We start from the raw sequence: 26,348 nt of genomic DNA on the forward strand, positions 1-26,348 counted from the left end.
ATAAAATTGTTTATTAAATGTATGCACCGCCAGAGCGCAACACAAGCCAGTAAAACGATTACTAGAAAGGTACTTTATTATAAGTGTGTATATAGTTTTATAATTAATAAAAATACACATTTGGCATTTGTTAAAAATAAGATTAAATATATCAGCTATTACTTAATTTCTTTCCTATTTGTTGAAAAATAGCTTGAGATTTTTATGCAAAGCATATTTCTTCCAAAGAATAAAGTTTATAATTTATTTGATTCTATTATTTAACTCTTTGTAAGAAAAATAATATTATTGTTATTTTATTTATTTTATTTATTCATATTATCTCTGTAAAGTCTAGGCAACACGTGCAAAATTATAATCGTTCCTATTTAATTGATTAAATAGGAATATAAAATAAGGGAGAAAATATCGATAGGTGAAATCATCGCCTGGATAAAATTTACAACTTGAAGTGTAATATTTTTAATAGTAATCATAATGAGAAGAGTTACAGAATGTTTTTTATACAATATGTATAGATAGACAGCGCCGTATAATATAGTTTTTCTTAAGTAATTCGTTTAATATATTTACGCTCTAATCACTTCATAAGTTTATTATTCTCTATAATGAAAGAGAGAGAGATAGAAATAGAGAGAGGAAAAGAGAGAGAGACAGAGATATGTAGAATGTGTATTCATAAAATCTTTACGTGAAAAAAAAACAAGTAAAGCCCCAACTCGGTGCTTGATAAAGCAACGATATATCCTTTGTATTATTATTATTTTTTATTAATCGCGAGCGTACTTAGTACACATGTAATACGCTGTGTATGTGTCTATCCTTTAATATCTCAACGTCAACTTTCTCGCAATCGCGGTGACACACGTTATTAATCGGTAAAGATACGCGTTTCTTAAATATGCTTACTGAGGTGAGTGAAACGCGAGGAACGATATGTGGATTCTTCGTTCTTCGTTCTTCCAATCGTACTAGAAAAAAAAGAGACCTCTCTAGAGAGAATCATATTTATATTTATATTTATATATTAATAAAAATCGCAGAAGAATCTTTTCCCTCGTCTCTTTACAAATGTTATATATATATATATATATATCACGTAATAGAAATTTGTACAGTTCACTTCGCGATAAGATTTTCTTGTTGTCTTCTAATTATTTAATTATACACACGTTTTCGTCGCATCAATTTTTCGTCTTCCTCGCCTTGTGACCTCGCGAACTAACGTACATGAATTTTAATATACACGAACACTCCCGCGATGCGAAAGTGTTAGACTCTTCTCTCACTTCGCAGATCCTAGATCCTTCCATCCGACAGATCTCGCATCGAATGGAACTTGTCTCTGTCACTTTTGCGATCATCTTATTTCAACTATGTTTGAATAAAATTCTCGAAAATCCTCAAGATTCGAACCGATTGAAGCGATTACAAGCGCGATCGTCTTATAATAAAATTTTTACAACAGTTCAACTTCCGCGACTCCTTCAATCACGAAGAGCCCCCGCGCGTTTTAAACGTAACGCGACTATAATACACTGTTAAAAATAAATCAGTTGATAATAGCGCACACGTAGATATATCTAGGATCTACAAACATCAGTGATTGAATTATCAATCGACGATGGATACATTGCAAGCAAATTTAACAATCTGCGAAACTTTTATAGGGTCGCTTCGATCATTCGATGCTTATGACGTACGATCCCTTTTGCCGAGCGACGTTGTAATAATAACGATAAATTAACTTTGTTAATAATAGCAATAAATAATCTTATTATACCGCACGCTTCTTTCAATCGAAGACGAAGATGAGGAAGAGGAGGGGAGTAATATTTAATTACGTGCGCGTATTACATTCATATAACGAGTCTGTAAAACTAGGTGATAGAAGAGTTTTTGATATGCGTGTGTGTGTGCGTGTGAAAGGGCGCTAACTGGTCCATTTGTCGTTCTTTATAATGCCTAGTGCAAACAAATGCGGAGTGTATAAAAGAATCGCATAACAATATCTTCGGGGGATTTCTTTCGCCGAGTTCTTTGCATTTTTTTTTTTTGTAGAGCACATGTTTTACAAGTACAACTGGAGTGGTTTTAATTCTTCTTGTGATTATATTCTCTGGAGATTTTTCCGAAATGAGTATACTGACGCGTAATTATCACTGTCGGCTGTCTTTCATGGATATTTACAATAGTATCACGAAGAATAACCCGATTATATAACTTGAAAATACGTTTGTCTCATAAAAGTGCAAGTTATCAATATTTTGTAAGATTAAAGTACGGCGGACCATTCTAAGCTAGGGTAATCCTGCGCGTTGGGGTGTTATCTCTCGAAATAACACTATCAAGATCGGAAGTCTTAAGATGAAACGGTTACTCGCAAACAGTTGCGTACGTTAAGGGAAAACGAGCTCTCCCCGTCCTTCGAAGCGCAAATCATCCGGTTCGACCTCTGGGCTATGTCGAGATCTCGATCACCGGCTCCGCGGTATTATTATTGAGCAGTTCCTGCTTCTCTCTAAGTTTCAAGTCGTATTGCGAGGGCGACGGCGATTCCTTGGCTTCGATCGGCGATAGTCCATCCGTCTCTTCTAACGGAGATGCACCCTCCTCGCTATCTTCATCTTCGTCGTACTCGACCATCTTACTCTCGTTTATCTCCCGTAGTCTATTGGGAATGTAGGCCGGGTGATGGGGCAAGCCATAGCCACCCTCGCCTCCGTAAGTGACCTTGCCCATGAAGGATCTAATCTCGTCGAAGTACGTGTCCTCCCGCTCATTCTCGTTGCTGCTGCCGGGCGAGTCGGCGACCGAAACCACGCCGCTACCATCGTCGGCCTCGTGCTTCTTAAGATGCCGGTCCAGATTGGTCTGCTGGCCGAAGCATCTCTCGCAGAGCGGACACTTGAATGGTCGTTGCTTGTCATGAATGTTCCGGACGTGCCGTTGCAGGTTACTCGAGATGCTGAAGGATCGCTCGCAATACTTGCATTTGTACGGCTGCTCCCCGGTGTGCGTCCTCAGGTGCCTTGTGAGATTGGCTGAGCGGGGAAACACCTTGCCGCAGAACTTACAGGAGTACCGGTCCTTCATCTTGCCGTGGACGTGATGATGATGATGATGGTGGTGGTGATGAGGTGCCATCACAGCCTCCTGAAATGGTTTCACGCCGGGGAACGCGCTCAGCGGCGGCCGGGCGAGCAAATCGAAGCCACTTCCTGGCCTAGCGCCGCTGAGCCCGTTCATAAGCGAGCCTAAAAAAGGAAGCCGCGGTGGACCAAAGGGCGGAAGCGGAGGTATCAGTCTAGATTCCGGAGCGGCTGTTCCGGGGGGTGGTGCGCCGGGAAATCCCGGAAAGGTCCCTGGGCCGCGATACATCGTCTCGAGAAACATTGGATGTATCGGTCTAGGATAAGCCATATGCGGCGGTGTATTGGTCGGCGGTTGTTCGGTCGGCAGACTGGTCCTCAATTGTTGGGGACTGTTGGGAATTTCCTTGGGATCGACTTCCATTGGTTGCGGAATGGCTGCGTCCTCTTCCGGTTTCGGAGGATCAGGAGATGCTGGTGCCTCCTCTTTCGGCACCGGCGCCGGCGATGGGGTGCGACTCTTTCTGTTGACTTTCAAAGTGATGTCTTGCTTCTTGGTCTGCACCCTTAAATCCAACGGCTGTTCTGTCGTTTCTTCCTTCAAGACGTTCGACGCACTCTCGGTTTTTATTTTTCGCTCGTTGTTTCTAGCTGCTTCTCTCTTCTTGGACAGGTCGTCGTCGCTTTCCGGAGTCTGCAGAATCGGAGGTCTAGCTGGAGACGGCCTGAAGGTAGAGGTGGCCTCTTCCGCCGTAGAAGGAGATACTTTATTGTGTTGTGACAGCACTCTTGGGGGAGTGAACCGTTCTTTCTTGGGAAAAGGGCTATCGCTTCTTTTCTCAGCTTCCTCGATTTTTGGCGGGAAGAGAAGAGGCGTATTCAGGAAATTCGGTGCGTTTGGAAAGATTCCCGGATAAGGACCCATCAGACTAGGTGGATAAAAGGGCAAACCACCTGGCAGACTCACGGGAGGTCGTGGATACACCAGGAAGGGATTCGTCGTTGGCGTTGGTAACTGCGGCATAGTTCCTGGTGGGCCGGTCGGAGCGGTGGAGTCGCAAAATCGCTTATGCTTCGATAACGATGTTACTGTGCTGAAGGACTGTCCGCATTTAACGCATTTGATCTGCATGCGACAGTCGGCGTGCATGCGCTTGTGCCGGCATAAATTCGAGAACTGTGTGTACGCCTTGAAGCAGACCTCGCACTGAAAGGGCTTTACGCTGCTGTGGATGTGAGTATGTTGCTTCAGACCGGAACTGGTCGCGAAGGTCTTGCCGCACTCTGTGCAAGCGTGGCTCCTGGCACCCACGTGATGAGTTCTGATATGGCGCTGTAGGTTCGACGGGTCCGTGAAGACCTGCCGGATATTCGACTTTTAGCGATATTTTGAAGATGTTTCTAGATCGGGAGGATCTGGTTTTGACGAGCGTAGCGCAAATTTAAGACTTACCTTCGGGCAATTCTCGCAAGGATAATTTCTGAGATCGCCGTGAACGATTGCGCGATGCCGTACCAGAAGCGGCCGCCAAGCATAAGCACGAGGGCAGCTGTCGCAACGGTGTTGCTCCGCTGGATATCTGTGACAGGTCACCAAGTGGCTGTCCAATCTGAAAGTAAATTATTCAAACAACCCGTTAAACACGGCATAGAAGTAATAAAATTAATTACAGATTAAAAATGATTTACGAATGTATATCTGAAAAAACATGTTACTGAATACAATGTATATTTCTAAAATAAAAGCAGAGAATTTTATCATAGCATCTGTTTTATTTCTTTAAAAATATTTTAAATAAATATACGGAAGATGAATGATGACAGCTCTCAAGCATTTATTTTATATCTCGCTAGAACTTTAATCGGAACACCAACAAGAGAGCAAGCAGGATGCTTTACGGTAACCGACTTGCGCCGACTGCGCCAGGGGCAAGTCCTGGATGATGACTAAGTGACTCTGCGGCGAGTAGCGGGTCTCGATTCTCATGTAATAACGTTCGCACGCCCCTGAAGAAGAGGGCAGCCGTCGCGCACGAACACACGCCGTCACGAAGAAAAGCCATCGTTAAGGGGCAGGGAGGAAGAGGGGAAGCTTCAGAGTGGTTGTCACGGGGTAGGCATGGGTTATCGTCATACGGGACGGCGCCGTGGTGTGCGGCAACATTGATTTTACACCCCCGGACACACGCGTCGTGTGAAAACCTATTCGCGGTGAGATAGTGCCTTCATGGTGACGGTGTGGCGTGCCAGATGAGCTGCAGGCACGCGACGCCTTCGATGATGTATAAGGGGGGTGGCCCTTGGCTCGTTCCCGATCTCGGCGTTAGAGTTTAACGCCCCCCACAACAGGTGAATCTGCCGCGTCGAGAAGTTGGATGCTTAGCCCAAGGTGAGGAAACGAACGGGATATTAGAAACGTAGACAACGTAAAGCTCAACCGGGTCAATTTTCGTAACTTGAATATTTTTCATAGATATTTGATAATTATTACAAGATTACTTTGTGAGTATCCCGTTTGACCTGTGCCTAGGGTAACCAGCAACGATTAATCGATCAGAGAGTCCTATTTCGAATTGGCGACGTGGTCAATCGGATACTCTTCGATTAATTTTATTTATTGAAAAAAAGTATTAAACATTGCACTGTAACTGTATTTGCGCTAGATGAAGTCGAATATGATTGGTTGAAAAGGAGAAGTTGAAAATTAATAAGAGAAAGGGTTAAACAAGAAGGTAACACGATTTATCAAGAGAAGAAGATATTATTAGTTTTTAAATATAATATACTTTATGAGAAAAATTGATTAATATTGTGATAATTAAAACCTCTCTCCTGAGAGAAGGTGCTCCAATATTGCAAAGATCATGTTAGATAAATATCAATATTTGACTTTGCGTTGACGGGCGGTTGGTGAATAAAAATCAATTTTTTTGTCGAAATAGAGAGTGACTCTCTCATCAGTTGCAGATGTTTAATTTTACATTTAATGTGATATTTTCACAATAAAGTTGCATTTTTTATGCATCATAAAATTATAGAAAGAGAGAGAGAGAAGTCTTCTTCAGAATAATTTATAGAGCAACATCGCACTTAATTTGCCGCCATTTTATTCTTGCCATCTGGCTTCGCATTAATTATTCCTTAATTACAGGCAATGACATGGCAACGCGACAGAACCAAGGCTGGGTAAGCATGTTCAATCACAATGAACAAGGAGTTTTGAAGAAGAACATCGGAGAGACAGAGAGGGAGAGAACCACTTCTTGAAAACAGCTCGCTTGCGTGACAAAAGGCTTTCGCGAGCACATAGCCTCCGAGATTTAAAGGCGATTACGCGTGGTGCTCAACCCCTGGATTTCATCGATTAATTAATAATTGACGATGAAGACCGTCCTCTTCAACGCTCGTCAGTCGATTATGAAAGCTGTTGTCTGTCTTGATTTCATGTTATTCCCGGACATGTAATGGTCGCTCATCTGATTTCAAAAGCGCATAACGATTCGACATGAATCCTTCATGAGATGGCACAATGTATCGTCATGTCAGCGATTCGCCGGATAATGAAAAATGCGTGAAAATATGTATAAAAGACATCTCGCGCAAATAAAAAAGAGGTTTTTTTTATATTAGAATCCTACAAAGTAGAATTGTATGAGATACCAAGATTAATCTTGATGTTATCTTGTTTTGTCTCGAAATTCGAGAGAAGATCAAGACAAGATTGTTAATTAATTGCCAATTAATTAAAAATCTTGATCAAAGTAAGATTATTGGCCTTGTCAAGATTATTGATTTTAAAAAAAGTAGCATATATATATTTAGAGATTATGAGAAAAATATCATTATATTATTCACAAATTTGAAAAATTTTATTTATAAAATAATGGTAAAGAATTTTATATAACAAATAAATTTTATTTAATGAATAAAAACATTTATATTGACAAGTTTAGAAATTAATAAAGAAAATATTAATATAAAATTTTACAATTATTTAGCTACACAAAATTTTGTGTACATATAATGATAGAAATGTTTTAAAAAATAAAAAAATGACCTAAATAATAATAATTATATCGTAAAAATTATATTAAATATTGTTCCAAGCATTATTTATTATTCATTATTGTTTAGTATTAGATAAAAAAGGTTAATAAAATCGAGACAAGATGAAATTTTGGCTACAAAGACCACTTAAGACTAATTGTAAGAGAACATTTTTTATAAAAATTTTCAATATTTACCAATACAATGTACTCTTATTTTAAGTCTTGCATGCAACTTTATTATGAAAAAGCTATCCTCGATCAAGCATTATTATAATATTAAAGCGCACAAAACTTTAAACGAGAAAACAAATTATTTTAGTCGCTCGTGAAACAAAAAGAAATATAAAATATACATTTTTATCAAATATAAAACTTTTCAACGGAAAGATGCTTGAATTTTTCTTATGCGTTTGTAATTCTCGAAGTCGTAGTCTCGGAAAAGTATAAGCACAAAATTATTTCCTCCTTTTATTTTTTAATTCTTTAAAGAAAACGTGAATATAAGTGCTTACAGTTCAATATCTTGGAACGGTTTGTCGCAAACAGTGCATCTCGTTTCACTCTCCTCCTCGTCCTCTTTGTCCTCGTCGATGGTTCCGCTGTGCTGCGAAGCTGTAAATGACGTAATTACGATGTAATATACATATATAGGTTACAAGATATTTCCGACACACATTAAGGAGGGGGATCGCGAACGAAAGTCGCGATTTCATCGCGTTATTAAACGCGTGTGTGCATACAATGTGAATGCGAACGATCGCTGCTCTATAAATTACAATCCCCTGCCAACAATGATACGTGACCCGTCGCGGTGTGGGCGAATTACGTGATCCGGAACCGCGCGAGGGCCACAGAAGCGTGGCGTGACAAGTGGACACTCGCGGATTGTTCCTGAATTATTAAATTAAAGCGGCAATATCGTCCGATCTACAAAACGAAGACCATCAGGGATTCGACGATGATTTAACTAACTTCGTAGAAATGGCGGAAATAATCTTCCGATCAACGTGTCGTTGACTTTAAAATCTCACTGCAACATTAGCGCTTCTCGTCGCGTTGTCAAATTATTCGCGCAATTCAAATTTGCACCAGTGTTGAGGCAGACATTTTTGTTATTTATACGAAATTAATTTAAGTATGGTTTTAACGCGAATTATATAATATATCTCGAAAATCGCCGGTGATTAAAATTACGTAGTATCTCAATTATAAATTAATTTGCGCAGAGATACGCGATTATGGAAAGTTTCGAATAAATTTGTTTGCAAATTAATAAATATTTTACCGCAACATTTATAAATTAATAAATGTTGCGGCAAAATGATTAATAAAAATTTTATACGTCAATAATTTCAGAAATGCAACTACTAATTTATTGAATGTGTGTAATTATTTACGTCGTTATTTTATAAAATATTTACCTAGTCTAGTTAATAATCCCTTTTTCAAATATATCGAGAATTCATCTGCCCCACATTAGTAATACGATTGTAAGCTTGAAAAATGTAAGTCGCGAATGCGATTCCAGTTACTTTTCACTCTGTGTCACTTTTACCTTCTTAACAAATATTATCCGACACACAAGCGTTCGCAAAGACAATAGACACAATGATGTTCTAGTTAGTTGTTAGTTGACGCTACACTGTGATCCGATGATTGAAAACACAAGCGGGGGTGCTCGGAATCGCTCGCTATTGGTACGAGCGACGTAAAAGACTGACCAATCATAGGTGACTCGGCAGCCCCCCTGCGGCGTTTCACCCCCCGAATATCAGAACACAACGGCAGGTAAAATCAGAAATCCAAGGAGAAGGAGAGGGTGCAATTATCAACGATTGAACACGCAACTAGCATCAGTGCTATAAGATAAGGAATATCGCGAATACGCGTACGGATTGGCATCTGTCAATCAATTCTCTCTTTTCAAAATTTAATTTGTTTTGTAAAATCTATTAAACAAATAAGAAAAAAAGAAAAGAAAGATTTATCCTGATACATAATAGATAAATTGAAAGGAAATTGTAATTGAAGATTTAAAAATTAAAAAAAAATTGTTTTCATATTTCAAATAAACTCTTTTCGCACATGTGAAAGTTTAAGCGTACTTAGTACGATCCAGTACGAGTTTGAACGATATCCGACCTCCAACGGTTATTTAAATCTGCCGCTACACTTGTTTCCACCATATGGTCAAGTGATGGCCCCCAACGGATCTTCATGGGAACTGGGCACAATACCCCGTACCACCAACTACGCCCAACACTATGCTACCATCTCCCCTCCGCCCCCCCAGCTTTTAGTACGTTAATCTCTCCACGACTAATTCGTAGCGGCATGCCGTGAATTTAGACAATGAAAGATGCGGTTGACATCGAGTTCACCCTCGAAATGGTTTCGCTCGAATTCGCAGTATTAAAAAAAATAGTCCCGAATAAAGAACGAGATAGTACTTTTTTTTAATCTTCAAATAATTATAACTACAGTAAATATATTTATATTTACTATAAAATATATTTATTACTATTTATTTACTATATTTCTATTTACTATAGTAAATATATTTATATAGCTAATTTATATAATAAAAATTATATAAATTTTCTTTAGATATAATTAAAGAAAATAGTTGCTTTAAGTATATTATAAAATGTATTATATGGATACTAAAAAATGCAAAATAATACTTTTGTTATAAATGTATGTAAATTTATTAAACAGCGTCATTTTTGCAAGATTGTTAGAGAATAATACAAAATGACAGAAAGATAAATAGAAAATTTTAAGTATGAATAAAAAATAGAGAGAAAAATGCAATGAGATAATAATACATTTAATTCTTTACGCTGATGCTTTCGTGATAAATATTTTTCGCATAATTTTGCCAAAAAGAAAAGTTCAAATTCGTATATTCGCCGTATATTTTCAAGCGATCATTCCTTCACGATTAATAAAAACGGTTGAAAGCATTATGTTAATCTACTCGCGCAGAAGAAGCAGGAATAGAGTCACGTTGCGGAAAGTCAACAGGTGGGATCCATTGGTAACACCCCCCGCAGTCGAATAGTCAGTTGGCAGTTGCATGGGAAAAAGTAACGGAAATCAATGTTTTTGCCGCATCGAGAATTCGTTCTTAAGATTCAAAAAGGGTGAAATTATTAAAATAAATTGATTAATGTATCAAAATATTTATTTATTCATTCATCGCGTTTGTTATCTTTGTTTTTCCATCAAGATTATCTAAATCTTCATTCTTCCTCACCTAACGTGTGATTTTCGATTGAAAATTGAATAAAATTTCTACGATGATTACAGAAACAACGATTTCTTTATATAATAATTAGAATATAATAATTAATAAAAAATTGAATATTTTTTCTTCAATAAACTATTATATTTATTGTTTATTTTATCTTATTAAATGTTATAAAAAGTATTAAAAATATCTAAATTTAATATGAATAAATTTTTAAAACCTACATATAAACATAATATAATTTTCATATGTAAAAATAAATATTAAAATAATAATAATCTAAATATATTTAATTTATCGTTTTTTAATAACATTATTAATAACATTATAAAAAATAAATATTTTATTATATTACCTACAAATAAATATTTAATATATCTTTGTAAATTTATATTAATCATCACTTTAAAAAAATCTTATTTTAAACATTTGTTTGAAACATAAACATTTAAACGTAAAAAATAACAATACAATAAAATATCCTATACATATAAATGTATTTCCTTACTTTTAAAGAAATAAGAATTTTTTTCTTGTTATGGTACACGTTTTCCTGTGTATTCGATGAATAATTTACGAAAAGAAGAATAACACACACAATTTTCCTTTCATGAAATAAACCGAAAATCGATAACTTGCTGTAAAAATTTGTCGCACGCGACCGTAGCGATTTCGAACGAAACGTCAAATAAACGTGTCGTTAGTCCGATGAATCAGATGGGGTTGTAACATGTCACAGGCACCTCCCTATCTCACCACCCCCTCAGGAAAGAGTGTCGCGTGCCCTTTTGTACGCGAATACCCCTTTTTTCTCATTCTAACCCGTGCCCTTTTTTTTCAATCGTCCCTGGAACCTGGTTACGCGCGTGTTAATCGACAATAGTTAGCTATAAATTATCCGCCACCCTAATAGAGCTATCGCAAAACACCGAATACGGTAGAGGTACGAAAAAAAAAGAAAACGACAATAGAAAAAACAAGCACTGCAGAAAATCGCAATCATAAATCATCGTAATTGCCCGCAATAATTGCATCTGTCAATTTTACACAATTTACAACTCTGCATATAGCTGATGTAGAGGATGTTCTGCGAAAAGAATAAGCGAAAAACTTAGTAGTAAGTAGAAAAAGAATTTGGAATTTGCGTATACAAATGATGATATACAGGAGATCCTCTTGGCGCCTATTTTAGTGGTTAGTATATATTCTAAAAATAAGGGCATATAATTTTTTCAGTGTAGGAAACAGACAGAGAAATGTATTTTCAAAGAAATGGAATGTCTGGGATAGAAATTGAAAAATTAAGAGAGGAAGGTTTTGAAGTGGTATAGAGGCTAAACAAAAGAGATGTAGAGAAACAAAAACAGGAACTCAACAGAATAAAATTCAGAAGTCTAGATGTAAGATATAGATATAAGATATAAAGCGTTATACATGATAGAAATACCAGATATATTTCAGAAAACAAGGGCAGAAAGATGTTCAAAGATCATAGCGAAATTTAGACATGGAAACGAAGAACTTCGAAATAAATTTTAATGTGAACAGAAGAAGAAATTGTATAGGGAATGTAAAAAAGAAGTAGAAATATTAGAGCATTTAGCAACAAATTGTACAAAAGACACAAGGAATATTAAAAGAATGAATCCAATTTCAGGAAAAAGGAGAAAAGGAATCAGTTGGATGAAAAAAAAGTTAAGAAAAGAGAATAAAGCCAAAGAAATTAAAAAGACACTCTAGAAGTAATTGAAATTATTTAGGAGAAGAAACAACATTATACACAATATAAATTAAGCATATTTTTATATAAAATATTATTATAAAGCTTGTAATGTACATTTCATGTAAAATCCCTTTCAATCCCGAAAGGCAAGAAATAAATAAATAAATCTATCTATAATATTAAATTTTCTTCTTCTTTCGTCAAATTTGAAGAGAAAGAGAGAAAGAGAAATCAAAATTTTATGTTTATTAAAATTTATTAAAATATATTGAAACGTTAATTGTATAAAAAACTGTTATTGAAAGTAAATTGAATATTTCATGTACGAGTGAAATATAAATATATTAGATAAATATATAAGACATATATAAAATAAATTCAATATTTAATTCTAAGTTGAATGCATATGCGTATTTTATATTGATATATTAAAAATAATTTTTAATCTCTTAATTATAATAATTTTAATGTTTATCATTCCTTTTCATTTATTTTTTGTACTTCCATTATCTATCTATCTATATATATATATATATATATATATATATATATATATATCTTTGCAAAAGAAAAAAATGATCTGTACGAGGGATCGCAGATACCCCTCGTAAGGGTTGGAACAGAGCGTACACCGTTTATTTGACATCATTATTCCCGTTGCACGCACCAGCTTGTCAGAGATTTCCCCGTAAAAATGGCTTTACAGGATTAACAGTAATTCCTGTACCGTTTACAAGGGTATTAATCTCTTAATGTGTGAAAGTATATGTAAAAAAAAATAAAACCTACTGTGGATCGACAATAAAAGTGTATTAATTATATATATGTAAAAATAGCTCTAATTAATGCCTTTTTCTTCTTGTATATATGTGAAAATTAGTTAAAAAAAGAAGATAAAATTAAAATAATGTAAGTAAATAACGAAAATAATATAAGTAAACAATGTAAGTAAATAAAGTAAGTAAATAATGTAAATAAGTAATATAAGTAAATAATATAAGAAAATAATGAAACGCAAGAAAATAACGCAACGCCTACGATTTATATTATTGATATAAAAGGGAGAGAGAATCACGTGGATGCAACATTCTTTCTTACGTCATAACCCTCATCCGCCTATTATCGCAAATGAGATTCTTAATCTCGAAATTAATTCAGAGCAATTAACATTATTGGTAGGCTCAACTTAATTGCCGCAGTAACTTTTCTTGCAACTACTAAAGCCATTCCGTAAAATTGTACCTCCCTTCTTTTGTAACCCTTCTTTTCAATCATGTTTCTAGTTTGAATTGGGAGCACATTTTTCCCAAAATAATCTCGTTATTTGTGGAAAAGGTGCTATCTCGTCTTTATCATATTGTTTCTTGTAATAAAAATATAAATTATTTCATTAAATATAAAAGTATATACAAAGTTTTAATAATGATCTATTTTACATTGGTTTTTGATGATAAACTATAAATCTATTCATCACAAAAGATTTCTAGGAATCTCTAAATTAGGAACATTTCTCATAAAGTAATATGACGTGCGTTATATAAATGATTTCGTCAAATTTAATATTAAATATATTAGTATCATCCAGGAGAGACGCGAAAAGGTCTTAACGAGGTCCCGAAATTATGGCGAAAAACTGTTGGCGAATTAGCCGTAGACTTAGCGAGCTCGGCAGAACTTCGACAATAAGCCTGGTTTTAATTACCGCGACATCTGGATGTCGCGTATAACCCTCCGCCTCTACCAAGTCGTCATCCTGATTCTGACCATCGCGCAGAAGTTACAACCAGATAATTGTCGAGCAGTCAGGCACGTAGACGCTACCCTTCTTCGCAAACGTCCCCGATATATTAATGGCACAATGGTCCACATAATGAAATCCACGATTGATTGGCTAAATTAAATGGGCGGACTAAAATGGGCATTTTAATTTTTCAAAAGTCCCATTGTGTGATAACATTATATATTTTTGAAAAATGAACATTTCTTACGATCGATTTCAGATTTATTTCAAAAGTAAAACATTAAAAATTTAATTAGCAACAAAATATGATTAATATATTTTTTGAGTGTGTATATCATCATAAAGATAGATATTTTTCTCTCTCATTTTTTTGGAAATTTTTGTCAATTTTTAAATACTTAAGAATAAGAGATAAATTATGTAGGTTGGTGTTTTTTTCTCTAATATATTTATAATTTATAATAGTCTAAAAAGTTTATATTGGGACTCCTAAACCGCATCATTACATTGTTAAATTCGTATGGATATAATAATAATAAAATTTCATTTTTTTTACAACATTAAAAAAGAATAAACAATACAATTTAGGAAATCTATTGCCTAAATCCAATTATACCAATTATAAAAATTTATAATTTCTATTTTTAAATATTAGATATTGATAAATTTTCGAAAGAATAAGAAAAAAAATATTCAACTTTTTATAATGATGTTATTTTAAAAATATGATATTTTAAATATCTTCTTTAAAAAGTTGATATGATTTAATCAACCTCCTCGATACATATACATTTGTTTATATAATGCAATTTTATAATTTATAAAGTTTAAGGAAAGCATCCAAAGGACCAGTATTTTAAAATACTTTATAAAGTTACATTTCATAAGTAAAAACAATAAAAAATAACAATATTTTAAAATACAAAGAAACAGAAAAAACTATGACTAGATTGTATAGCCTTTTGCATGTACATATATATCGATGAATAAGAAGAGATGGTTCCGGACAAGAGTCGATGCCGAGGGACGAGCATGGCGACATGTGACTCGAACACGTCTATCTGCAGATAATCAGCGCTTATTACCGGACAGGGGTTAATACGACAACGGTCGACCAGGTGAATCACGCCAAAGTCAAGGGTGCATGACGAGCAGCTCGTGCACACAACGATTCACGATTTACCCTCTGCCCGCCCCCGATTCGTCGTTTCGGAAAACACCTGTCCCCCTTCCCCCTTACACCTTCATTTGCGTTCGTACATGTAATCGTACGCGCACGAGCCGCCAACGCGATGCGTATCGCAGGGCAGAAAGTCATAAAGTTGTGCCGAAAATAATCGCAAACAATAATATCTCTTGTCCACCATCTCTAAATATTATTTTGGCTCGCGTTTTTTATTGCGTCTTTTTTTCAGATTTTATTCTTTAATGATAAATATATTATTATTATATTCTTTTCACTATTTAATTATTTTTTATATTATTTTAATATATTATATATTTTTATTTTTTTATCTTTTTAAGAATATCTAATTGATAATAAATATATTACATTGTTTATTTTTTATATAGTTTTTTTAAGAATACCTGATCAATTCATTTATATAAAATAAAAATATTTTAGATTTATTAAAATTTAATTTATAGTGTCTTTGCTTTATGCAAAAGAATTGTAATTATGTATGTATCGTGCGATATCATAGTATGAAAATTTGAAGTATTTTTTACTATCAATTAGGTGAATATGGATGAATAAATAAATAAATAAGAATGTTTATGTACATCTTATTCGTAAAAATGAAAGTATTACTATCTCTTTCGAGTAGTCAAGTTTTTTTAAAGACACTCACCAGTCTCTCGATCGCTTCTGTCTTCAGTTGTATTTTCACCTAGCATGTCCTGCAGCTGAAGCGGCTCTCGAAGACCCAGAAGAAGTTCTTCACCCGTTATGATATCGCGAATGGCTTCATACACCATCTATGATCGTCGAGATTGATATTTAATAAATGCTAATACTTAATAATTCTTTATTCTTTTACACAAAGCTATGTTCCAATCTCATTTTTAAAGCTCTTTTTCTTTACATTGTGTTTCATATCGTAAAAATTAATTCTTCAAGATTGCTTTATTATCTTTAAGATTATATCTTTAAGATTAATTTATGTATAATGTTATAAAAATGTAATAAAAATAATGTAATAAAAATAATATTTGTGTTTATTAATTATGCGTGCAATGTATAATTATTATTAAATATACTTTTGCAAAATAACAAATAAATATCTTTGTCATTAAATCTCCATGAGATCAATGTTAATAATAAAAAAATCATCAAGCTCTGCTATAACATTGGGAAGCCGTGAAACGATCTTTATAGTGTCGTCACGGGGCTCCGAAGCATTATTACGACGGCGATTCTGCATTGATAGAGAAAGAGAGAGAAAGAACGGTTCTCCCCCATTCCCACAGCGATTGCGAGAGAGCGTATAGGAAGTCAGTGAAACGACCCCGTGGGGTGACTTAATAACTAAACACCCTGTATACATGTAGCTTACGGCGCGCCCACAACATCGCGGATACCATGTGCCATGGTTCACACAAGGGAAAATTAGAAAGAGAAAGAAAGACAGAGAGAGAGAGAGAGAGAGAAAGAGAGAGAGAGAAAAAGAGAGTGCCGAATGGACAGGAGCACGAACTCGACCCTAAATTGACACCGTGACCTCCATCGTTTCCGCTTATAACGTCTATTCGACGGCCAATCATATGTGAGGATAGTCCCTTCGAGGGTGATTTGACCAAAAATCTGTTTTGTAATGCCTCTTGAGATTGAAATGTCCATTTAAAACTTGCGCAACTCCCTTAAAATTGATCTCGCTAACAGCAGATTCTGTGATATTTCATTTGAGATACTTTTTAGACCGTATTTTTTTAAAAATTCGATTTTTATTTTACTTTAATAGAAAAATAATATTTTTTAAAAATATATGAAAAAATAAAATAATAAAAAATGAGTAAAAAATTTATTCCCTTTTTTCTATCGAACAAAATAAGCGTATCGCATTCTTTTATCGATATTATGATGCTTCAACAAGGTTTACGCGTAAATATTACGAATAAGTATATAGTCACTTATAATAAACACTCAAATATGCAGGAAATAACATAAGAGCTTTATGAGGTACTTTTCAACAATCGATAACATATGCGGAATAAATTGGAACTCTATTTGACGCCGAGTAATTATCGTTTCCTATTAACTGCAACTGTCGATCGAGTGCCAGTTGTGTATAAATAATCGCTAAATAGAGGATGCGTGAATTGGAGAATAATCGCCAAATGTCGAAAAAGAAGGATCGTTTGGTTCATAATGTAAGCAATAATTTGATTTTCTCGTTACATTGACAATGATATCGAAAATTGTCAATAAATTTAAGAGAAATGAGAATTTTTATAATATATCATATTTTAATAATATAAAATAAAATCATTTAATAAGCAATTAGTATAATTGCAAGTACACTCAGCGTCAAATAAATATAATTTTAAAATATAATTTTATCACAAAATAATCACTTATACACGTCATTTACACACAAAGATGTGAGCAATTTTTTTTATTTATCTTTATTAATTTTATTGTTTTATTAATTTTTGTTATTGAATATTTGTTACCTGACCGCCGTTGAGCACATAACGCATGTTTACCGCATGTGGACTAGCAGTACTTCGAATGTACTTCAGCCAATTATTCGTCTCGTGAGATGCGTCCAGCCAGCCTCTTACTCCGCTGCCTGCTATGCAAATCTGCAAGAGACGTAGTGTAAATCGTATAAATTACAATAATACTACAAGATACAATACAGAATTTCAAATGATATTTATGATAACTATAAAATGTATGTTTCATCAAAAATTTTGCCTTTTCTATATATATATATATATATATATATATATATATATATATATATAAATTGAATCAATTCAATAATAAACAAATAAATTCAATAATGAATTAAATAATAAAAATAAATTAAGAAAAATAAATTAAATAATACAAAAATAAATTTAATATATAAATTCAATAATAAATAATGTGTTATTATTAAATAATTTTCATTTTTATATAATTAATAATATTTGTATAATTTTAATTATTCTATAATTGATAATAATTGTACAATTTTAATTATTATGTATTTATTACATCTTACATCGTGATCGAATATGGTATCGCAAATTTCTGCCTATTGGTACAAACATATAAAATCACAAAATTCACAAAATGGCAATATTTCAAAATTTATTTTATGGCAATATAAAAAGTTGTATACAATTCGAAATACAAGAGAGGGGTAAATTCGGATTTTACTTCCTACATATTTGCGTTAAAGCAAAAATTGCATGACTTGGTTTTTTAGTCTAGCACAATTCTAGGCACAATATCTAGAGTTGCGTGCAATCGTCAAATTATATTTTCCAAAAAGACGCGTGTCCAAAGTGACACGTAAGATCGTATATATCGGGCGGCCAATGAGGCCGTTTCGGAACATTTAACGGACTCTCTCCTCTGTCATCATCTGCTCCGGAGCGACTTCTCGCTCCAGCATCCACGAAGGAGATTCCTGCTTTCAAGGCGAGACAAGTGATTTTTTTCAATTGTCTCGACGCTCCGCGACGCTTGACCGACCATGCGTCCCACCCCTGATGCGTCGGCGTCGTTCTCGAACACCCCGCTTGCCAACGGGAAGCTATTCGGGACACTCTCCTCAGTTACCCTCGTCTCACGCGGTAAACACATTTTGCACTTCCATCGCGGACCTTGTTGTCCCCTGCCATTTACGAAAATATTTCCACCGTAGACCATTGTATTTAGCAAACAAAATAATTTGGAATTCTTGTTATCGAACAGGATAGGGATATCAAACGGGAGGAATCGAAATGAAAATGAAGAGTATCCATAATCATAATATTAATATCACTCGCAATTTTAAATAGTAAAATGGTATTACATTGCATAAATGATAGAATTATTATTATAACATTATAACATTAAAATAATTGAGTAATTATATAAACTTATATCTATTTTAAATAATTTGTATTCCAATAAAATTCGAAATAAAATTATATTTATAATTTTAAATGTAAAAAATATTTAAAAAATGTAATACTATTATATATACATATATATATATATATATATATATATATATATATATATGTATATATAATAGTATTACATTTTTTAAATATTTTTTATGTATATATATATACAATACTATATATTAGAGAGAATATATTATATAAAATTATAAATAAAATCTCTTGAATCTTATATAATATTTACGATCAATATTACAAATCACGATTTTTTGTGAATTGTTTACTAATAATCAAACTTATATATTACATATTTATATATTATAAATTAAATAAAAATAATTAAAACCTTACAATTATATTGTTATTAATTTAATGATTTAAAATTATAGATTAATCTATTATATGTGTTCGCGAGAGATAGCGATATATCGCTATCTCTCGACAGCACAGAATTGATAAAACGTGTACGCGAATAAAGTCTTATTGTTAGTCACACGTAACGTTGTGTAAAAATAAGTTTATTAGAGTTACAAAATATAGAAAATGTTAAAGAGAATTAAACGGTTTTATCAAGTGGTTTATGCAAGATGCAAGCGATGGAAATAAAACGGTTAAACTTGCGAAGTTACATTCACTGTCTAAAAAACTGAAAGTGTGAGAGTGAGTCCACGGAGTGAGTCCACGGAGTGGATTTTCATCCCTTTTCATTGAGTGCAATTTTGGGATTTTTTTCCACGTGGACCAATCAATTTTAAATTTAGCGTTGACCTCAGGGCACTATGCATGCGTATAGCAATCTGTCTTGTACTAATTCACCTTTTCTTAAATATTTTCAAAATTATAAGAAATATCAAAAACATAGAAGCCTATCATTATTCTACTACCTAATTTCAATATAAGAAAGATAAATAATGTCAAACCACATAGTCTACATATGGTGTCATAAAATTACATATTCATTAGACATTTTTTGTTTATAAATTTTTTAATAAACAATGACCGCCGACTAAAACCTTCACAACATTACTCAGAATGATGATCTTGATAACATATGTGAGAATTATTGAAATCGGGAGGTGGTCTGTATAAGTAAATAATTACCGAAATAATGATATTATTATTATTTGATAAGATCAAGGTGATTCTGAAATTTGCTCTCACATTTTTTCAAAAGTTACATCCAACTTTGATATATTTACAATTGGTCTGTAGGCTCACACCACCTGCTGGTCGTAAATGTAACTAGGTGTGTGCCCATAAAAATCAATGAATCTCGCAGGTGGATACGCGTAGGTTCCACAGGTAAATAATCCCAGTTCTCGTTGAAAGCTTTAAGATTCCGCAGTCCAGGGATAATCCTGATTTCAGTCTTCTCCAAAGATACCGGATAAACCGCAAGAATTTGTTACGCTTCGACACTTTTCAGGCTCTTCCCTTTCATTCACAAGCTTTCTCCCGATTCATATTTTGATCTTCATCTTCCTATTCTTTCATAAGCCTTTCATTTCATTTTTGATTTAATCTTTTCTGTGTGAAGATCTTCATTTTTCGAATTCAACACATTTCAAATATTGTGTTTCATACCTTTTTTGTGAAATCTTCCGCAGTAAGTTTATTTTAAAATTTATTTTGTTATCTCGTCTTTTTCTTTAATCTTAATTTTCGTTATATACTCGAAAAAGTGAAAATATATATTTCATATATATTAATATTTAATATATATTTAGTAATATATCAATATATATATTTAAAAAAGTTATCAAATATATTAATATATATTTAATATATTTATTTTGAATCCATATTATAATCCTTAATGATAATCCTGCATTAGTTATTTGATAATAGGATATAAACTTCTATAAAAATGGCGAATCTGTGATATAAAACTTTATAAATCTTATTTAAATTAATAAATTTGAAATTAAGTTTCTTAATTAAATTAATGGTATCTTAAAAGTTAATATTTATCAAAAAATAATTTAATCTTATTTAGCTAAATAATAATAAATTTAATATATAAAACGTCACATAAGCTAAAATTAATATGTGTTTGACATTTTTGCAGAGAGTTCAAGAATTATTTATCAGAGAAATATTTTGCAGACAGTTTATTTTATTATCGTTTTATTTGAATTATCATCTGATCTAATATCGCTAATCCTACCTAATTTTAGTTATACACTCGGAGAAGTAGAAATTTATATTTATTTCAAATTCATGTAATCTTTAATAATCTGAAAATTCTATTCTCGTTATTTGATTTGATTTAAATCAGTAAATTTGAAATTAAGATTCATAATTAAATTAAAATGATATCATAGAAGAAAAATACATTAACTTCTATTGAAAAATGATTGATCATCATTTATCTAAATATCGATCAATCTTGATGCATGAGGATGTTGCGTGAGCTAAAATTAATATGTTACTTCTCCAATATCATATCTAGCAACGCGTTAATCCAGGTAGTGCAGTCGAGAAACTTGTAATAGTCAACAATAACCCAATGGGAAACAGGACAGTTCGCTAAAGGAACGATGAAAAGGAATCAAGGCGGCGCGATTTCACGATGATCATAATGGCTATTTTGCTACCGGGGACCATTAAGGTGGGTTTTCAGAAGACGGGCACGAACCAGGCATACTATACAATAGGACTCGTTGGCTTACACGATAGATTAGGATCTGTCGCGGAATCTCGCCTACGACAATGATGCACCAACTTGTTCATTGGCGTCGCAGCGGATTTTTCGTCGGAATGGCTTTTTATTAAGAAAAAAAAGAAGTCACTATCAGCAAGACATTTTTGATAAGGAAGAAAGCGATTGAGTGATCCGTAAAATTGGAAACATTGTAAGTCCATTTTGTTAGTAAAATGTAATAAAAATTTTTTAAGTAAAATTAAATTAAATTTAGCTTAATTTGATAATTTAATTTATAATAATTTATTTAATATCATATTTTTCAAGATGACATTTTGCGAACGTAGCAATATGTTGCAACGTTTACAAGACACTCTCCAATTATTATTGCGCGATGGATAGTCTCCGGACGCGTTTTCAACATTTGTCGGAGGAAAATTGAAACGCGGATACATAGGATAGAATGAGAGATTCGTCATTGGCTTTAACGACTCAGCGGGAAGTTTCGTCCGCTTTGTCGGCATAAACGCGGACATGTGCTAACAATTCGTAGGACAGATTTGTCCGGCCGTGAATATCTCCCATGATCGTGTTCCCCGTGTCATTCTACGGCGAAACGGAAAAATTATAATGCTGAGAATTTTCTAACATATCCATCACAAGCGCCTGAGGAATACTCGCCTCTAATAGCTCGTATCTGATGTATCACAATAGAATTTTTTTTATAATTTCAAAAATCTCGCGCGTCCTCCCCTGCCCCTTTCCTCCGCCCCCATCTCTCTCCCAAAGAACAAATATATTGTCCTATTAAAAATCTGCATTGAGTAATCGATTAAACGTGTCAATTAGCAATAACAATAGGGAGTTGAGTTGATAAAATTATAATAACAGAATTAGTGAAAATTAAAATTCTGTTTGAAACGATTGTTCTTCAAGAATAAAAATCCGAGAATTTTACAAGCGAGATTTCGTCAAAAAAAAATAAAAACCGCGAATGCTGTTATCTCGACGAAAGTATCTCAGCGAAGGGAGATTTTCACGCGTTTCGGCAACAAAATCGAGCAAAAGCGATTCAGCACGATGCATCCTGTTCATCGGGGATGATCTATGGAACATAAGAAATCGGAGAGGATTCTCTCTCGGCATGGGGCACGCAAGACTGTCCCATTTGACACGAGAAAAAAACCTGCGCGCGTCTCTTTCTCTTTGTAACCTCACACCTCCAACAAAACGAGAGATCCCACGAAAAGTTCTTCCACGTCGCTTAGGTTTTACCAAAAATACCCCACACGGAAAAGAAGAGCTCTACTAGACAAAATTCTCGTTCTTGAATGGTCCCTCATAATCGGCAACACATCGCATCGTTGTCGAAATTTCAAGCGATGTAGGCAAGAGTAATAATACGCTATCAATCATATTGTTGAGATCTAATGGAAATTTATATATTTACTTCTCTTTCAAAAAAAAATATATATATATGTATATATAGTATTTACAAAACATATTAAATTATTAAAGTATTAAATAATTGTAAAAACATAATTTTTTAATAAAATAATTTTTATAACATTTATATAACATAATTTATATAACATTTTTAAACCAAGTTTTATAAATGATATTGTATATAAAAATTATTTTAAAGAGATTATGATATAAAAATAATATTTAATATAAAAATTAATATTTAAAATAATATTTTAATTATATGTCGCTTATATTTTTCAATACCTCCCTTACTCTTCTATATAATATATTTTTTATTTATAAAAAATTACTTATTATAAATTTGAATAAATATATAATTATTTATAAATAAATATATGGAAATATATTTAGTTTCGAGTGAATAAACTTGTAAATGTATTTTTGATCGCAGATTGCGTAAAAGACAACATACATGTACAGGCAGCTGCGTTGAAAGCTTTTCATACAGATAAAACAGAAAGTGTCCTCGACTATAGCAACGACTGGCGAAAGTTATGAATAAAGCGGATCGATAGTAAATGATAGCTCCATGATGGCCGACGCAAAAATGCTTTTAGCCGACACAGCGTGTCCTCCCTCTCTTGTGCAGAGAAAATCCATCCAGCAACTTGACCGATTCGCAGAGATTAGTATTGGCACCGTTTTCTGAATAAAACTTTCATTACAAGATTACAAAAATTCTAGTTATTGTGAATCATAATATAAAATATAAATTTAATTTATAATAATTTATAATAAAAAAAATAAATTGTCATTTTAAATTTGAAAAATTTAATAAATTGTCATTTTAAATTTAAAAAAATTAATAAATTCTCACTTTAAATTTAAGTACAATATTATTGTTACTTTTTTTATATTATCGCTAAATTAAGAATTGTTTTAACGGAAATATGTGAATATTACATTTACCGACAAGAAGCTTTAAAAACAAGTGCAAATATCGTGATTGATATCAATCGCAAAATGAAAAATCGATTATGATAAGAATGAGCGACAAATAAATAACAAGCGTGAAACAAGTTTGAATAAATAAAATCATTCCTTTACGTCGATAACTCTTCATTTTTTAAGACTGTTTATTATCAAAAACATCGCGATACTCGAGCGAAATAATTGATCACAGTTATTAATATCAACTTGCCAGGCAATAAACGCATATCCATCACGGGAGGCAACAGCGAATAAGCGAGATTATGCTCGTGTGACATACAACAATGGCGTATCGAATTTCATTTTCATCCCCTTTTCGTGAGAGCGAGAGAGATAGAACGAAAAGGAGAGATCGTCTCTCGTAAACATCAACTGCGTCAAAACGCACCGGCGAATTTCCCAGAGTCGCGGGCACATTTTCGAGAAATTCATCGAGTTGGCGCGACGGGGGTAGGAGGGCTGAGCGAAACGGTCAATTATCATCCCCTAAATAATGGAGTTGTTTACGAGTTCAGGCATCACGTAGCGTCGGCGCGATCCTTACGACCGAGCGAGACATTAGGCGCGGCGACATCTTTGCTTAATTTCTACTAGACGAGGAGCAAGAGAAAGAGAGAGAGAGAGAGGAGCCCGAGAGGCAGTCGCTAGTCTTAATTAACGCTTGATTAATCCCGAGGAATTGCATCTCTGCATCCCCCTTCTCTTCAGCTGGTGCGATTTTCGCGTAACAAAGTCTGATCCAAAGTCTGATGAAAACGGCTGCGACGAGCAAACTCCTTTCATGGAATCAACGACAATTATTTCGAATTCTCTCCGGCGAGATCACGTGTTAATTGCATCAATGATTCGTTCTGGCCCGATTAGAATTCGTTGATATAGTAGCATTCGTCGCCTTCACGATGTGTTTCGACTGTGAAATTGTACTATTTCGCGACATACGTTCGAATAATTACATCATCTCGTATATATCAGCGTCTCAAATGAATGACGCGTTACTTAAAGAATTACATTTTCGCAAAAAAGCAACAGTTGGATAAATTGACTCTTTATAATCTAGAATGATTCAATGATTCAAGCTTGCGAGGATATTTTATGGATTTATGATTAATAATACATATCTGAGAAGAAAATTACAAATGTGCATTGTAATTTTGTATACAATATGTAATATATATATATATATATATATATATATATATATATATACATATATATATATTATAGACGAAAAAAATATGCAGATATAAAGTTTCATTAAAGCTTATTAAAGATATTAACATATGATTGTCAAATCTTTTAATTTATGAATTTATTTAATGTTTAATTTAAAGATAATTAATTTTTTTTATTTATAAGAGCGCCATATAAATTATTATAGACTGTAAAATAACTAGACAAAATAGCCAGAAACGAAAAAAATAAGAAAAGAGAAAAACGAAAAAAATAAGAAAAGAGAATGAATTGATGCAAATATATATGTTAAAATAATATGTATATATATAAATTTAATGAAAAATCCGAATGAATATATAACTTTATAATAAATGAATACAATTTTATATATAATAAATGAATGAATCATGCGCGCATTAGTAATTAAATATTAGAAACGTATAATAATTTATTAATTTATTAAAAAAAATAAGCAAAAAGTATTTCCATGTCCGATGACATTTCTGATAAAGCAATATTTTTAAAATCATAATTTATTTAAATATTTTAAATAATAAATAAAAATAGATTTTTTTAGAAATATAATTCTTAAATAATACAAATATAATTAATTATAATACACACACGCAATTGGATTTTACTGCAATTAACGAAAGTAGTATTATACGAAATAAGATTTATATAATAATTATTTACATAATAATAATTTGAAGGGGTTTCTAATCTCTTTATTCCAAGATTACCCTTTCAAATAATCTCAAATAATTCCAGCCGTTTAAACGTCAACGTCTGCTCGCCACCGACAATTTCTCCTCGATCGCATGTTCCTTTACTCATTTCTCTACTTGACCCACTTGACTCGCGGCGGGAAAGTAATGCAAGTAATGACAGAGCAAGCGGTGCCCTCCGACCCGTGTCTAACACGCAGCAGATGCCACCCCCGATACACACGCTCGCCTTCTCTGCAGTACGACTTCTAAGGGAAGCTACCCTCGACGTATCTAACGGTATAAATTATATCCGAGCCGCGTCACTGCCAGCCTCTTATATGATCGATCATTAGAGAGTCCGACCCGCCAGAAAATTTAGCAAAACTCGACGATCCGCGGCCCGCCCCTACAAAACAAGTTTCCGCCTGCTGAAACTCACAAC

The 26,348-nt window shown here is 33.4% G+C and overlaps 1 protein-coding gene across 3 annotated transcripts in view; it reads right to left on the minus strand.

Annotated features, from left to right (window-relative positions):
• Positions 1 to 466: 466 nt before the first annotated feature.
• Positions 467 to 26,348, minus strand: part of LOC105256434 (PR domain zinc finger protein 16) — a 64,252-nt gene continuing 38,370 nt past the window's right edge. For 2 of the 3 annotated variants that reach the window (XM_020029122.2, XM_011266328.3), the window contains exons 4-8: positions 17,531 to 17,662; positions 15,709 to 15,835; positions 7,654 to 7,753; positions 4,546 to 4,702; positions 467 to 4,467 (exon numbers count right to left, since the gene is read on the minus strand). In XM_020029122.2, coding sequence (XP_019884681.1) covers positions 2,461 to 4,467; positions 4,546 to 4,702; positions 7,654 to 7,753; positions 15,709 to 15,835; positions 17,531 to 17,662 — 2,523 coding nt within the window. In that variant the 3' untranslated portion in view covers positions 467 to 2,460. The remainder of the gene's footprint in view (positions 4,468 to 4,545; positions 4,703 to 7,653; positions 7,754 to 15,708; positions 15,836 to 17,530; positions 17,663 to 26,348) is intronic. The other variant, XM_020029121.2, reaches the window with a different exon arrangement.

Source organism: Camponotus floridanus, unplaced genomic scaffold (genome assembly GCF_003227725.1).
Source record: "Camponotus floridanus strain SB8 unplaced genomic scaffold, Cflo_v7.5 scaffold64, whole genome shotgun sequence".
NCBI classification, from domain to species: domain Eukaryota; kingdom Metazoa; phylum Arthropoda; class Insecta; order Hymenoptera; family Formicidae; genus Camponotus; species Camponotus floridanus.